The following is a 16,596-nucleotide window of genomic DNA, read 5'->3' as shown; positions in this document are numbered from 1 at the left end:
TCAAGAGGGCTAAAAGGAAGCATGGGATTGTTCTGGCAGACAAGGTGAAGAAAAATCTCAAAAGCATCTGAAGATACAATACGAGCAAAAGGATAGCAAGGTTTAAAATCAATCCACTAAGACCAGAATGTTCAGAGCCGAAAGACATGGGGTACACCTTAAATACAATTTTTTTGCATCTATATTTAATTGGGAGATAGAGTGAAAAGAAATGAGGCAAAAGAACAAGGACCCTATAGAGAGGAGGTGGTATTTATGGTCTTGAGGCAAATAAGGGTGAACAAATCCCAGGACCTGACAAGGTAGCCCCTCAGCCCATGAGGAAAGCTCATGCAAAAATTACAGGGACATGAGCAGAGGTATTTAAAACGTCTTTAGCCACAGATTAGGTGGTGGGAGAATGGAGGATAGCTAATATTGTTCAGTTGTTTAAAAAAGGTTCTAAAAATAATCCTGAAATTAGAGGCTGGTGATTCTGACAACTGTAATGGGCAAGTTATTAGAAGGTATTCTAAGTTACTGGATGTACAAATATTTGGACACACAGGATCTGGACCAGCTGGAAAAATGTCCTTATTAAATTCCATATGCTATTTTGAAGCCCAAGTCTGAAGTGTTGCACTTTGGGAGGACAAACTGGGGTAGGACTTGCACAGTAAACAATAGGAAACTGCAGAGAGTGATAGAACAGAGGTATCTGGGAATACAGATATATAATTCTTTGGAAGTAGCATCAGATGTTGACAGGGTTGTAAAGACAGCTTTTGCTACATTGGTCTTCATAAATCAAAGTATTGCTTATGGGAATGTTATGTTGAAATTGTTCAAGATATTAGCAGGGCAAAATTTGGAATATTAAGTACAGATTTAGTCACCTACTTAGTGGAAAGATATCAATAAGGTTGAAAGAAGGCAGAGAAAATTTACAAGGATATTGCCAGAACTTGAGGAGCTGAATTATCAGAAAAAAGTTGAATCGGTTTGGACTTTATTCCCTGAAGCTCCCGTGAATGAGAAAAGATTGGATGGAGTATACAAAATTATGAGGGGTAGACAGGGTGGATGGAAGCAGGCATTTTCCACTGAGATTGGGTGAAACAGGCACTAAAGGGGATGAGTTCCAGGTGAAATGTTGAACATCAGGGAGACTTCTTCTCTCGGATGGTTGTGAAAGTGCGGAACTAGTTATCAGCAGCAGATGTGTATGTGGGTTCAATTTCAACACCTAAGAGAAATTAGGAAAGGTATATGAATGGAAGTGGTATGGGGGGATATGACTGGGAGCAGGTTGATGGAAGAGTTCAGCATGGACTCAAGGGGGCATAGTTCTATGGTTTTAAGATAGAGTTGAAATAAATGGGTCTTTTCCAGACTGGAAAATGCAAATAATAGGGTATCCCAAATATCAATTCTAGACTCTCAGTTATTCATGAAGTATATGTGAGATTTAGGGAAGGATGCTTGTTGATGACAAGAAAATAAGTAGAATGTCATGCTGCAATGAGGGTATTTGAATCATATTGCAGGATTGGACTAGGATGAGTGAATGGGCAAATGAAACAAAAGACACAATGTGAACAGAAGAGACAGTGGTGTAAACCACAAAAATAGGCCCTTGTTCCAAGTCAACTTTTGAGGACATTTTCCCATATCCTCCTGTGCCTTGCCTATTTGTGACCATTTAAATCACTTAAAATTAATAATTGTAACCCATTCCACTATCTCCTTTGACAAGCTGTTCCAAATTTCAATTACTCCCTGCTTAGATAATGTATCCCTCAGATCCCATTAAAATCCCCTCCTCTAGTCTTCAACCCATGCCCTCTCATTTTTGATAACTTGATCGTGGGTGAAAAGATTTTAGCTCTCCACCCCAGCTATGCCTCTCAATACTGTGTTCTTCTATCATTCTTCTGCTTCCTTCGCTGGAGGAAAAACAAGCCTAGCCTTTCTTACCTCTCCCCATAGGTAGTCTTCGAATCCTAGCAACAACCTACTTTCCAGTACAACACTCATTCTTCAGCAGAAACCTGAACTGCATATAAGACTCCAAGTGTGACATAACCAGTGTTTGTCAAGTCCACCAATGACAAGATAGAGGTTGAGGGAATGTGACGCTTTAATGCACGAAGCACAGAGTTAGTATGCATGTGAGGCTTGTAATTGAGATAGCGAAGTACTGTTAGGTGAGACTATTGTATTCGGTTTTGCTCCCTTTATTTATAAAAGCACATATGAGCATTGAGGTAGTCCTGAAGAGATTAAGTTAATTCCTGTTATGTGACAATTGTTCCATCACGAAAAGCTAAAACAGCAAGACGTATTCTTTTTGGGGTCTGAAGAATGAAGGCATTTTGTATGATCTCAAGGGGTGGGGGGGGGAAGTGACAAGATGCTTAGACGTTTCCACAAATAGGAGAGTGTAAAATGAGGAGGAACAATTACAAGATAAGAGGGTAGTCTTTTAAAACTGAGGAACACAAGAATTTTTCCTCAGAGTGGTGAACCTAGAGGATTTAAGGCCAGAAATATTGTATTTAAAAAGTGTGCAAACACTTTGAAAGATGGCAAATTTAGGGCTATGTGGAACAGGCTTTGAAGTGGAATTGAGGCCTGCAGCATATCAGCTATGATTGTATTAAAACAGCAGGGCAGGCAGCTAGTTCCTGCTCCTTTTTTTTTAAATAAGATTAATTCACACTATTCAAAATGTCCCTACTCCCAGTATATCCTTGTAAAATTGCACTGTGATCAATTAGCCTATTCATTATTATTAGAGGAAACAACTCAGCTGCATGGGGGAGGGAAAAAAAAACCCTGCATAGATTGCCTTATCCAAGTCAGTGCTGATCAACTTAAATTCAGACCAGGATGGACCAGAATTGGTAGCATTGCCACTTCAGTCATAAGATTATGATGTAATTCAGCAATCTATGCACATTATCTGCGAAGATCCTTCTCAGCAGAGCAATAAGGGAGTAGGACAAGAAATCATTGCTTTTCAATTACGGCACAGAACAAGATTATGTCTGCCCTCTACGTAGAAGAGAAAAGTTCCAAGCCACTTCTTGGAATATTGCCCCAACCAATATGGAGACCAATCTCTCAGCCAACAAGCAAAATATTTTAAATGGGTATGATAACATTCCAGTTTTGCACAAAATGATTCCCATGTTTAGAATGGCTGCCCCTCAAAAATACTTAATTGGCTGGAAAACCATTTGAGATGCTGTTTGGATCATAAAAGTGATAATGTGAAGCTCTACTTAATAGTTATTAAAATATATTATGAATGTATAGATTTTGTGTTTAAAAAAACAACATAAAATGATTAAAAAAGAGTACTGTAGGAGGTGAAATGATGTTTAACTTACAAGTTCAGTGATGGCATCTAGTTCAATAATGCAGCCTGGTCTTGCTGTTGACTGTTGACTTGCAATATTGAAAACCTCTCCAACAAGTCTCTAAAACAAAGTTAAAGCACACAGACAATAAGACTCAAGAGCACAACTAGGCTATTCACCCAGTGAGCCTGCTCTGACATTTAAATTATAGCTGATGTATTCTCCTGCTTTCTCCCCATAACCTTTGATGCTCTTACTAATCAAGAACCAATCAACCTCTGCATTAAATATGCCCAATGAACTGGCCTCCACACCTGAAAGTGGCAACAAGTTCCAAAGGTTCACAACTCTTTTTTTTTGAAACTTTATTTATTAATTTTAACATATGAAGAAAGTAAGTAATTCACATACAGAAAAAATACAAAATAAAGTAATACAAGTACAAAGTAACATACTTAATAAAATACCAATCTCGGCATCTCCCCCTAACAACTAAAAATTAAGACTAAAAAAAACTATTTTTAACCCCTAAACCCCCCCTCCCCACCCCCACGATAAAGAGTGAATTAATACTATTAGTATTAAAAAATATATCTTAAAAAAAGATTGATATTTATTAAAAAAAAACATATATATTAATTAAGTATTAATTATTAATCAAAAATTTTTTTATTATATAAGTATATGAAAAAACAAAAAGAAAAAGAACTTAAACGAAAAAAAACAACTAATAATAAAAAAAACTTTAAAAAAAGAAAAAGAAAAAATATATATAGAAAAAATATATAATAAAAAGTTTTTTAAAGAAGAAAAAATGATTAATTCAAACTTATTTAAATTGTATATAATCAATAAATGGGGTCGACTTTAACTCATAAAAAGACATCTTATCTTGTATAGAAAATGATATTTTTTCCATGACCAAACAAAACTTCATCTCTGAATACCACCTATCTAAAGACAATACATTTCTATTCTTCCAAGTAATCGCTATACATTTCTTGGCCACTGCCAGTGCTAAGTAAATAAAAGAGATCTGATAATTATCTAATTCTAAATCAATCAACGGTTGCATATTCCCTAATAAAAATATATCAGGGTCTAATACAATATGAAGATTATATAGATTATTAAATACAGATTGAATACCTTTCAAAAATTGTTGTAACCGATCACACAACCAAACAGCATGTAAAAAAGTACCAGAAACCTGATCACAACGAAAACAAAGATCTGACTTACTAAAACCAATTTTAAATTTTTTTTTCAGGTGTTAAATATAATTGATGTATAAAACTATAATTAATCATCGCCAATCTAGCATCAATCAATTTTCGAACACTATTACGGCAGATTTCAGACCAATCTTCTTCAGTTATTGTTAAACTTAAATCTTTTTCCCATTTCATTTTATCTTTATCCCAATCTATTTTACTTTCACTTTCCAACAAAATACAATACAAACCTGATATATAACCCTTTTTTGGAAATGAGAGCACATATTTCTCAAAATCAGTTTCAGACAGTAAATTCATTTGACGACCGCATACCTGTTTTACAAAAGATCTTAACTGATAATACACAAATATAGAATAACCACTTATATCAAATCTCTTTTGCAATTCTACAAAAGAACAAAAATGACCTTCTAAAAAACAGTCAGATAAATTATGTATTCCTTTCTCCTCCCATTGTTTCAAAATAGTATTAGATACCGTGAAAGGAACAAGTTGATTATTATATAATGGTAATCTTCCTGACCACTTATTTTTCAATCCCATTTTATGTAATTTACTTGTCCATAAATTAATTAAATGTTTCAATATTGGTACATCATAAGTTCGTAACAATTTTTTATTCCATCGAAATAAAAATTCATTCGAAAATTTTTCAGAAATAACTGCCAATTCTATCTGTGCCCAACTAGGCGTATCTCGTGTGGCCATTAATGCGCTAAGAAATCTAAATTGAGCTGCTTCATAATAAAATTGAAAGTTAGGTAGCCGTAACCCTCCAAATTGAAAATCCCACATCAATTTTTTCAACGCCACCCTAGGAAATTTTCCTTTCCACAAAAAATCCCTAATTACTTTATAAAAATCCTTAAAAAATCTTTTTTGTAAACAAGGAATTGATTGAAATAAATATTGTATACGAGGAAAAATATTGATTTTTATAGTATTAATTCTTCCTAATAAACCCAAAGGTAAATCTTTCCATTTAACTAAATCTGCCTTAATCTTCTTCATTAAAGGAAGATAATTAAGTGAATATAAATTTTGGTAGTCAGTATTAACATTAATTCCCAAATATTTAATTTGTTTCATCCACTTCAAATTCGTAATATTTCTAATCATTGAATAATCATCTTTACTAATTGATAAAATTTCACTTTTAGTCCAATTAACCTTATAACCAGATAATTGACCATAAATCTCAAAGGAATCTTGAAGTGCTGGCAGAGAAACATCAGGATCCACCAAATACAGCAAAACATCATCCGCAAATAAATTTATTTTATAATCTTCATTCAAGACTCTCATACCTTTGATACTATCATTCTGACGTATTAATTGTGCTAGAGGTTCAATAACTAAAGCAAACAAGGCGGGTGATAATGGACATCCTTGTCTAGTAGATCTTGTTAGATTAAAGGATTCTGAAAGCAAACCATTAGTAACAACTCTAGCTTTCGGACCATTATACAGAGCCCTAATCATACCAATAAATGAGAGACCAAACGAAAACTTTTCAAGTACTTTAAATAAAAACTTCCATTCTACTCTATTGAATGCCTTTTCTGCATCCAATGAAACCACCATTGGATAATTCTTCTGAGATTTAGATCTATTTATCAAAGTAATTAATCGTAGAATATTATCCGAAGCATATCTATTTTTTATAAAACCTGTTTGATCATGATGTATTATCTTTGGTAAATACTGAGCCAACCTATTAGCCATAACTTTAGCCACTATTTTATAGTCTACATTTAACAAAGATATAGGACGGTAAGAAACTACCTGTAAGGGATCTTTATCTTTTTTTGGTATAACTTTAATTATAGCATTAGAACAGGACTCAGGTAATTGAAAAGTATCATAAAGTTGTTGTATTACATTCTTAAATAAGGAAGATATATCAACATAAAAAGTCTTGTAAAACTCAATAGAAAAACCATCTCCGCCAGGCACTTTTCCATTTGGCATATCTTTTATAGCCATTTCAATTTCACTATCCGTAAAAGGTTTATCTAACTCTTGTCTGTCTTCTTGAGATAACTGTGGTAAATTAATATTTTTCAAAAAAGAGTCTATTGCATCTTCTTTTATCTCTTTACATTCAGTCAAATAAAGTTTTTTGTAAAAATTACAAAATTCATCGTTAATTTCTTTTTGACTAAAAGTAATACCCGATTTATTTCTAATAGCTGGTATAATCCTAGATAACTGTTCTTTTTTTAATTGCCAAGCTAATACTTTATGAGCTTTCTCACCCCATTCATAAAATTTATTTTTTGAACGATTCAACAGACATTCAAATCGATATGACTATAACTTATTATACTTCAACTTTAAATTAGTTAATTGGATCTTTTGGAATTCAGTAGCTTTCTTTTGAAATTCTTTTTCACAGATTGTTATTTTCTTCTCCAAATCTTCAGTTTCTCTAACTCTCTCTTTCTTCAGTTTGGATGCATAACTGATAATTTTACCTCGTAAAAAAAGCTTTCATTGCGTCCCACAAAACAAACTGATCAGAAACAGAGTGAACATTATTAGCAATGAAATCCTCAATTTGTTTTTCTCAAATAAACAATAAATTCTGGCTTTTGAGGTAACATAGTATTAAATCTCCATCTTAAAGTATGTTGTGTAACTTGAGAACTTTGATATTCCAGTAATAACAATGAATGGTCCGAGACTAACCTTGCCTTATAATCCACAGATATAACCTTATCCTGTAAATGTACCGAAATTAAAAAATAATAGTCTTGAAAAAGAATTATGTTGAGAAGAATAAAAAGAAAAGTCTTTCTGTGTAGGATTAAATCTACGCCAAATATCAACTAAATTCAAATCTTTCATCATATTAGCCATGTGTATCACCATCTTAGATTTCTTAATTACCTTTGGATACTTATCCAATAACGGTTCTAATACCATATTTAAATCCCCCCAATCATCACATTGGAATTAACTTGTCCCAATAATAAAGATATTTCTGTAATAAAAGCAGTGTCTTCAACATTTGGAGCATAAATATTAATCAAAGTCCAGGCTTCATTAGAGATCATACAATTCAACTTAAGTAGTCTTCCTCCTTTAAAGGTTCACAACTCTGACTTAAGAAACTTCTCATCTATTCTGAAGTGATATACTTTTATTCTGAGGCTGTGCCTTCTGATCCTAGACATTCGAACAACTGGCAACATGTTCACCACGTGTACTCTAAGAGGCCCATTCAATATTCAAGATGAGTCAATGAGATCCTCCATCATCCTTTGAAATTACAGCGAGTACAGGCCCCGAGCTATCAAATGTTCCTCATGTTCTCTCTCTCATCCCTGGGATTATTCTCAAACTTCTTTTAGATCCTTCCAACACCAACATATCCTTCCTGAGATATGGGATATAGAGTTCACAATATTCCAAATATTGTCTGACCTTGCAAAGCCTAGCATTACATTGGCCTTTTTATTCCAGTCCTCAAAAATTAATGTTAATATTGAATTTACCTTGTTTGTTACTGACTCAACCTGCAGCTAACCTTTGAAGAATCTCACAATAGTTTTCCCAAGTTCCTTTGGATCTCTGCTTTCTGAATTCTCTCCCCATTTAGAAAATGGTCAACACTTTTATTCCTTCTAGCAAAGTGCATGACCATACAGACTGTATTCCATCTGCCACTTCTTTGACCATTCTCCCAACCTATCCAAGTCTCCCTGAAGACTTCCTACTTCTTCAACATGTTATATAAATCATTTACGTACAGCGTGAAAAGAATCGGACCCAACACCAATTCAGCAATCTAGCAAACCAGCCAGAAAAAACACCACCTTTGCTTTCTACTAATCAGCTAATATTCTATCACGTTAGTATTTTTCCTATAACAACATAGGCTCCTAACTTATTTTCCAGCCTTTTGTGTGGTACATTGCCTTCTGAAAATCCAAGTAAACAACATTCACTGACTCCCCTTTGTTCATGCTATTTGTTACTCAAAGAACTCCAACAGGTTTGTCAGGCAAGATCTCCCCTGAAGGAAACCATGCTGACTTTGGCCTATTACATTTTGACTTTCAAGTACTCCAAAATCTCATCCTTCATAATGGATTCTGGAATCTTGCCATCCACTCAAATTAAACTGATAATCTTATTATTTATTTTCTTTTACCTCTCCCCATTCTAAAAGAGCAAAATGAATGTGTTCACTATCCCTTCAGCTACCTTTTTCAGAACCCTGGAATGTAATCTATTCTGTCTAGGTGACATATCCATCTTCAGGTTTTCAAGCATCCTCTCCTTCGTAATCACGACTACACTCACTTCTACCTGACTCTCAAATTTCAGGCATGCCCCTGGTACCTTTCTACAGTGAAAACGGATGCAAAATACATTCAGTTTGTAGTTTAGTTCATCTGCCATTTCTTTGTTCCCCATTACCATTTCTCCAGCGTCAATTTCCTGCTGTATATTGTCTGCACGCACTTTTTAAAAAAAATTCTTTATATATCTGAAAAAACCTTAATGCCCTCTTTTATACCATGGGATAGGTTACCTACATTTCACCTTTTCTCCCCCTTATTGAATTTTTAGTTGCAGTCTGTTAGATTTTCAACAGCTACCTAGTCCACTGGCTTCCCAATATTTTTTTGCAATACTGCATGCTCTCGATCATTTGCATCCATGCAGTATTTTACTTCCTTCATTAGCTGCAGTAGTCTGACACTCTCTTTAGGATGCTTCTTCTTTGGAATGAAACGATCTTGCATCTTCTGAATCATTCTCAGAAACTACTGCCATTGCTTCCATTAATTTCCGTTAACACCCCCCCTCCCTCCACTCGCTTTTTCTCTCGCCTGTCTCCTTTTGTTCAGCTCCCTTTTCCTTTCCCTTCCCTTCCTTCTATCAGAGATCTGGTCTTAACCTTTGCCTTCTCCCCATCACCTCTCAGCCCTTTTCTCTTCTACCCTCCCATATGTATCCACTTCTTACCTGATAGTTTGAACTGCTCCCCCTCCATCTATCTTTTTTATACATGCTTCTGCCTGACCTTCAACATTCCCAATGAAGGGTTCAGTCCCATAATGTCAACAGCCTTTTGCTTCCTATGGATGCTGCGCACCCTGTTGAGACTCTCCAGCACTTTTGCATTCAGTTTAAGCTCATACACTGCATGCATTTAAATACAACACCATCAGTCCATGTTCATTACTGATCTCACATTTATCTCAGTGTTGCAAGAGTTTAAATGTTTATCTCTGGTTTTTTTTTTATTAAATCGGGAGACTTCAACATCCTCTCCTGCACATACCCTCCCTTAATTTTATTTATACTTTTCCAATCTTTTGAATTCTGGTGCTATTTAGTTTAAAGTCCTATACACAGCCCTAGTTGACTTTACCCAGGACCATGGTCCTAGTATAGTTCAAGGAGAACCCTTCCCATTGGAAGAGTTCCCCCTTCCCCAATACTGGTGCCAATGTCCCACAAATTAAAACCCACTACTCAACACCAGTCTTGTAAACCACACATTTAACTCCCTGATCTTCTAAATCCTATGCCAATTGACACGTTGCTCAGGTAGCAGTCCAGAGAGTACAGTATTACTTTTTTGGTTCTACTTTTCAATTTAGTTGCTAGCTGCTCAAACTCTTCATCAGTTTCATGTTGTTGGTACCCACATGGACACAGCACCTGGATCTTTCCCCTCCCTCTCCAAATTCCTCTGCAAGTCAGATGAGATGTCCCGAACCTGGACAGGCAACATAGCCTTAGGGACTTTCAATCCTCCCTATGAAGAATAGTGTCTATTAACCTGAAAATTCTATCCCCATTACCATTTCTCTTCTCTTCTCTTCTCTTCCCCCTCCTGAATGGTTCCCCAAACCACAGTGTCTTGGGCAGATTGCTCATGACACAGCCTCCACTTTCAACCTCACAAGGAGCAAGAATCTTCAACTTGTTGGATGAGCTGAAGGGCTAAGGCTCCTCCAGCATATCCTCTTGGATGCCCTCATCTGTCACACACTCTTGCCCCTGACCACACAGAAAGTTTGAAGCAGTTAGTTTCCATCTCCTGAAACACACCTCCAGGTAACTCTTCTCCACTCTGATGTGTCACTGCATTTGAAGATACGTTTTCAGGTCAGCAAATAAATTAAAAACCAAGAACATTTTGTTTTAGCTGCAAGTGACAAATTACATCAACAGGCTATCACAGGACATTTTATCTGTTATCAAAAATCTCTGTTTTTGTTTTGGATTTATATCAATCTTGAGAGGCAAGATCAACTGGTTTAACAATAGCAATAGGGCATCACTAATTATCCCCTCTATTCAAAGGGGAAATTACTGACCAATATGTAAAATATGCATGTGTGTGTGTGCCTGTGTATACGCGTGTGTGCCTGTGTATACCTGTGCGCGTGCATATCTGTGTGTCTATATGTGTGTATATGTGTGTGTGTGTGTGTGTGTATATATAAATATGTGTGTGTGTGTGTGTGTGTGTGTGTGTGTGTGTGTGTGTGTTGTCCGCGAAGCCAAGCCAAAGAAAGAAGAAGAAGAAGAAAAAAAAATAAATATATATATATATATGTGTGTGTATATATATGTGTGTGTGTATCTATATATATCTTTATAAAAATGTGTGTGTGTGTATCTAATGCTGCAGTTAGTGGAGTCCTTTAATACAGACGAATTTTGAACAAATTTCTGAGAACATTTGGTGTCTTTGTAAATTAATGAAATAAATAACTGACTGATAATATCAAAAGAGATATGATTTGTGGCATTTTAATCATTGAAGAATGACACAAAGGGCAACACATCAATAACTGGGCTATGTGCAATTACGATAATTCTGGCACATCAAACTGATTATGGTATAATTAAATAATTACTCACAGAGATTTCTGGATTTGAAAGCTCACTTAAAAGCTTTTTGGCATCAATAACAGCTTGGTATAATCGTAAATTCTGTCCATCACTTGCCACAAAACAGGCACTAGGAGAGTTACAGTATGCACCTGAAATAAAATCAAATTTCAACTATTGTCTGGCAATAGATGCCCACAGAAGCACTGGTGAACATACATTAATGATGAATGTAACACCTACAAAGTTCCTCCCAAGAACCATGGTACAGGAGTGGAAAAAGATAATGAAAATAAAGGAAACTCAAATTAACCAAACCTGGATGGAAATAGAAATTCTTATTTAAGTCAGACCAATGTCTAGCTACAGCTATTAAAATAACATTCATATTTTTAAGTTTGAACCAAAAGAGACATGAAGTTAGAAATATGAACTGCTTGTTTCAAGTTCTAATCTGAAGTTCCTATATTTTTAATTTCACCAGACAGAAAATTAGAGAAACAGGATAACTGTACGACATGAAATATTGTTTTGATTCAATGCATTTGTCTGAGAACTTGAAATGACTCACCAAGACAGTAACTTGGGATGAGAGTTGGCAGCCAAGCCACATTTGAAAAAGCCGAAACATGCAGAGAGTTTAATCTTGCCAACTCAGATACCCCTCCAGTGTAAGATAATGGTCCAACTGGATCAACTCGCCACAGAATTAATTCGCTATATATTGAATTAGAATCCTGGAATGCAGTTCCTGTGCTGTTTTCCCTCTGGTTTCTTGAAAATGAATTATTGCATCGTAATGGGTCAAAGCTTTTTCCTTCACTGCATAAACACCCACCATCTGGTGTCCGCAGTGCATTGTGGTAAGAAGTAGTCAGAAGTAATGGTAAAACTGAATGGCAAGCTAAATCATTCAGATGAAAACGATGGCCACAGTAACGTGACTTATGAGACACCCCGAGGACAGTTGAAAATGCAGACTCTTCTGCAAAGTTGACAGCCCATTGATTCAAGGATCCATCTGCATGTTTTGAGATCATAAGCACATTAGGTGTAAAGATGCTCAGTTTTAGATTACCAGATGATTTATTATGACCAGCAGAAATTAGCATGCCAGACGATGAATGGGTTAGACCATGTGGCTTCTGTTTCCCTTGTTGGATAGCTAAGTCTACATTTTTTGTGCAGGCATACATAACAATGCTCTTGCTAAGTGAGTTTGCATCACCAGTGGGGAATGCAACAGGAATCCGAGATGCAAATGAAACCTGGAAAACAAGACACATTTTCAATGATTTGTTTACAAGATTATCACTCAGAATTATTAAACGAGCTACTTGTACTCTGAGTAAAGTCCACAATAAAGCCCAAGATACAAACACAGAATATTTCCAAGTTCAGGTTTATTGTTAGATATGACATCACATACAACCCTAACAATCTTTTTCCTGTGGGCCATTTACTTATCAGTCATGCAAAAATTGTACTCAAAAAGCTATATATACAAAGAAGAAATGAAAACAAAGAAAAAAAGTGCAAACAAACTGACTGTGCAATACTGAAAATAAATATTCACTCATAAATAATGTCCAAACCAAGAGGCTTAAACAAATCTCTGAGTTAGTTGTTTACGAGTCTGATGGTATAGGGATAGTAATTGTTTCTGAACCTGGTATGAGTCTTGCAGCGTCGACATCAAAAGAGATCTAATCGGGACATTAGAGTAACCACGGGTTGGTGGGGGGGGGGGGGGGAAACGGTTGCACAATCTGCTATTCGAGAACTCACTCAGCAGGTGGTGGGGTAGGTGTTCAGTCCGCAATTGTAAATTACGTCTGCGGTCTTCTAGTCAACAAGGTTTTCCACCACTGACAAGTGTCCATCAGCGTATACGGAACATGGCTTCCAATTTAATCTGTGTTCATTTGTTAATTCTTTTAATGTTATCTCTGGTGACTGTCAATGCCTGAAATTCACAAGATAATGGTCTCCCGTGGGAACCATATGGTTTAAGTAGATCCCAGTAAAGATTGCTGGATCTGTTCCCATACACACAAACACGTCCCCCAGATTTTCTCAATCCACCCTTGCACAAACGAGCTGGCTACTGCTGAGATAAGTTTTCATTTGTCTTTTTTTTTGGCCCCGTTAATGGCCTTCATGAATACATTTGGGTAAGGAGTGTCAGTCACTCAGGCATCTAGGGGATTAAAGGCAAGCCCATTCCTGTCCTGTTTGGGATGATACATGCTCTTGCAGCTTGAGGCATGTACTATTGGAGCCTCTAAGCCGACTTTTCCCATGGCCCATAACCCACTAGTGATGCTCGTGCTGAGGGTGGCTGGAACACAATGACTCATTTGGGAGGGGCATGGCCCGTAAATGCCCTCTCTCTTCCACACCACCCCCCCCCCCCCCCAATGACATCAAGCCTGGAGTCTTGTGGCACTTGTACTTCTTTCCAGGTGGCAGCAGTGAGAATAGGGCACATCCTGGGAATTGCTGCTGCTTTCAGATGGTAGCAGCATTCCATGTAGATTATTGGGGAAAATTTTGCCTGTGATGTGCTGAGTCCACTACCTTTTGCAGGCCTTTCCACTCTGAGGTTTTGGTTCCTCCATTTTTGACCTCGATGCTACTGGTCAGCACACTTTCCACTACATATTTGCAGACTTTTCCAAGGTTTTAAATTTTTTACCAAACCTCCGCAAAGTCCTGAGAAAGTAGAGGTGCTGACGAGTTTTCTTAACATTCATATGTTGGGTCCAGGAAAGGTCCTCTGAAGTAGTGGCTCCCAGGAATTTAAATTTGATCACCCTCTCCACCACTGATCCCCCATCGATCACTGGATCATCCACCTATGGTTTTCCCCTCAAAGTTCACAATCAGCTCCTTGGTTTGGTGGCATTGAGTGTGAGGCTGTTGTAAACACACCATTCAGCTAAGTTTTCAATCTCTATCCTGTATGCTGACATCTCGCCCCCCCACTTTTTTTTTTAAAAAAGAATCCACTACTGTGGTACCATCAGCAGGTGTAGATAGGAGTTATTGCACTGAGCCACACAGACATAGGTGTTTAGGAAGTGGAGGATGGGGCTAAGAACACAATCTGATGGTGCTCCGGTACTGATAGAGAGATTGTGGAGGAGACGATTTTCCCAATACTCACTGATTGTGGACTGGAGATGAGGAAATCCATGATTCAATTGCACAGTGGAGTGTTGAGATACAGGTCTTGGAGTTTGGTGAGAGCTTTCAGGAGATGATGGTGCCGAGTGCTGAACTGCAGTTGATAAAGAGCATCCCGATGTATGCATCTTTGCTGTCAGCTGTTCCAAGGTTGGTCTGGAGCCGGAGAGAGGGCCATTGGCTAATGGTCATTTAAGCAGGTTACCACATTCTTCTGAGGCACAGGAACGATTGAGGCCCGTTTGAAACAAGTGGGTACTATGTCACGGCAGGAGTGAGATGTTGAAGGTATCGGATTGAAGATTGACAAGTTGGTCAGCACAGGTTTCAGTACTCAGCAAGATACTCTATCCAGACCAAATACTTCCTTGGATTCACTCTCCTGAAGACAGTCCTCTTGTCATCCTTGGATATTGACAGTAGAGGATCATCCCTCGTTCTGGTGGTGAAATCAGGGATGGAAGGCAACGGGTCAAATCTGGGATAGAAGCTTTGCTGCCTCCTAACTGTAGTGGATTTGCTTTAGTAGCAGGTTATGCTATTTAGCCCCTGCCAACTCTGTCCAATATCCTTCATTATTTCCATTCTCATCCATAATTACCACTTTACCAGGCATTGCTTTGTGCAACTCCTTGCGGAGGTGTCTGGATCTCTAGATTAAAATATCATAATCTAGTTCTCAGAAGGTTCTAGATCTCATTGTTAATCCAAGGCCTCTGGTTTGGGAAAACCCTGAACGATTTGTTGGGGACACACTTGTATTGATAAAGTTTGTAACAATCCTGATATAATCATTCAGATCCTCAGCTGAATTCTTGAACACCATCCAATCCATTGACTCATGGCAGTCCTGTTACCGTTCTTCAGCCTTCCACGAAAAAGTTCTGGCTGTCCTGATCTCAAAAGCCTTTCTTTTTAGCTCACTTTTATGAAGGCAGAAGGAGTACAGTCAGGTAATTTGACTTGCCAAAATGCCTTCCTAATCTTCATATGGAAGTCATCAAGTGTGCTGGGACCTTTGGTACAGCAAGTTACATGCTGGTGGTAACTGATCGGGGTTTTCTGGAAACAGGCCTGGTTAAGGTTCACAATTATGATTTGTAGTATATTGGGGTATTTACTGACCACATCATGCAGTTCCACAGGTGTTTGTAATCGGCATCAGAAATGATACAAACTCCATTGAGAATCATTGATGAGAACTCTTGGGGTAAATAGAAGGGTCTGCATTTACCATATATGCCGTTGTATAGGAAGATCCGAAACTTTAAAATTTCACCTTAAAATCAGGGGGTTGTCCAATAAGCTAGGTCTAAAATCTGAACCTCGATGGCGAAGTCTCAACACTGCTGCCATATTCTCGATGGCTCCAATAGAATGTCACTCATGCTGTTAGCTATCAGTGAAGTCTTAGTGCTCCCCCATGGGGTCTTTCCACCCAGTAGGACTGTAATCAGCTCTGTACAGGCGTTAAACAGCCTATTACAGGAGCCAACAACAGTTTATTTTAAAATATCCAAATAAAATTGAAACCTTTACATGGTAATTTGTTATTAAAACAGTATCCACTGGTCTGTGTTAAGTGCCAGATATTTTTTTTGTTGGTGGGCAGGTGGGTGGTGGGTCATATCATATCAAAACCAACATCTTAGGAGGCAATTCAAGGGTCATCCTTTATGACAGCATATACGGTAATCGAGATTTGTTCCAAGCCTGTGGAGCATTTCAAACTATTAAAAAATTTGATGTACAAGTGCCTAACTTTTATCCTGAATTCTGAAAAAACTGGCAACCTCCAAAAACCGGCACTTCTTTTTCCCAGAGATAACATATGCTCATCAAAGATGGAGTTTGTCACCAAATATAACCTGACGCAACCCTAGCTCAACTCTCATGTATCCTGTTGCATTCTGCTACTTTATAAGTGCCTTCGAGTTGCCTCAAACGTCACGGCACTTTCA

General features: G+C 37.3%; 1 protein-coding gene across 1 annotated transcript in view; it reads right to left on the bottom strand.

The window, feature by feature from the left end:
- Positions 1-16,596, bottom strand: part of LOC138738842 (dmX-like protein 1) — a 197,075-nt gene that overhangs the window by 112,177 nt on the left and 68,302 nt on the right. The window contains 3 exon segments of the mRNA XM_069889924.1: positions 3,375-3,464; positions 11,477-11,598; positions 12,018-12,714. Of these exon segments, the coding sequence (XP_069746025.1) occupies positions 3,375-3,464; positions 11,477-11,598; positions 12,018-12,714 (909 nt within the window).

Source organism: Narcine bancroftii, chromosome 1 (assembly GCF_036971445.1).
Source record: "Narcine bancroftii isolate sNarBan1 chromosome 1, sNarBan1.hap1, whole genome shotgun sequence".
NCBI classification, from domain to species: Eukaryota; Metazoa; Chordata; class Chondrichthyes; order Torpediniformes; family Narcinidae; genus Narcine; species Narcine bancroftii.
This window is presented reverse-complemented; position numbering and strand designations above follow the sequence as displayed.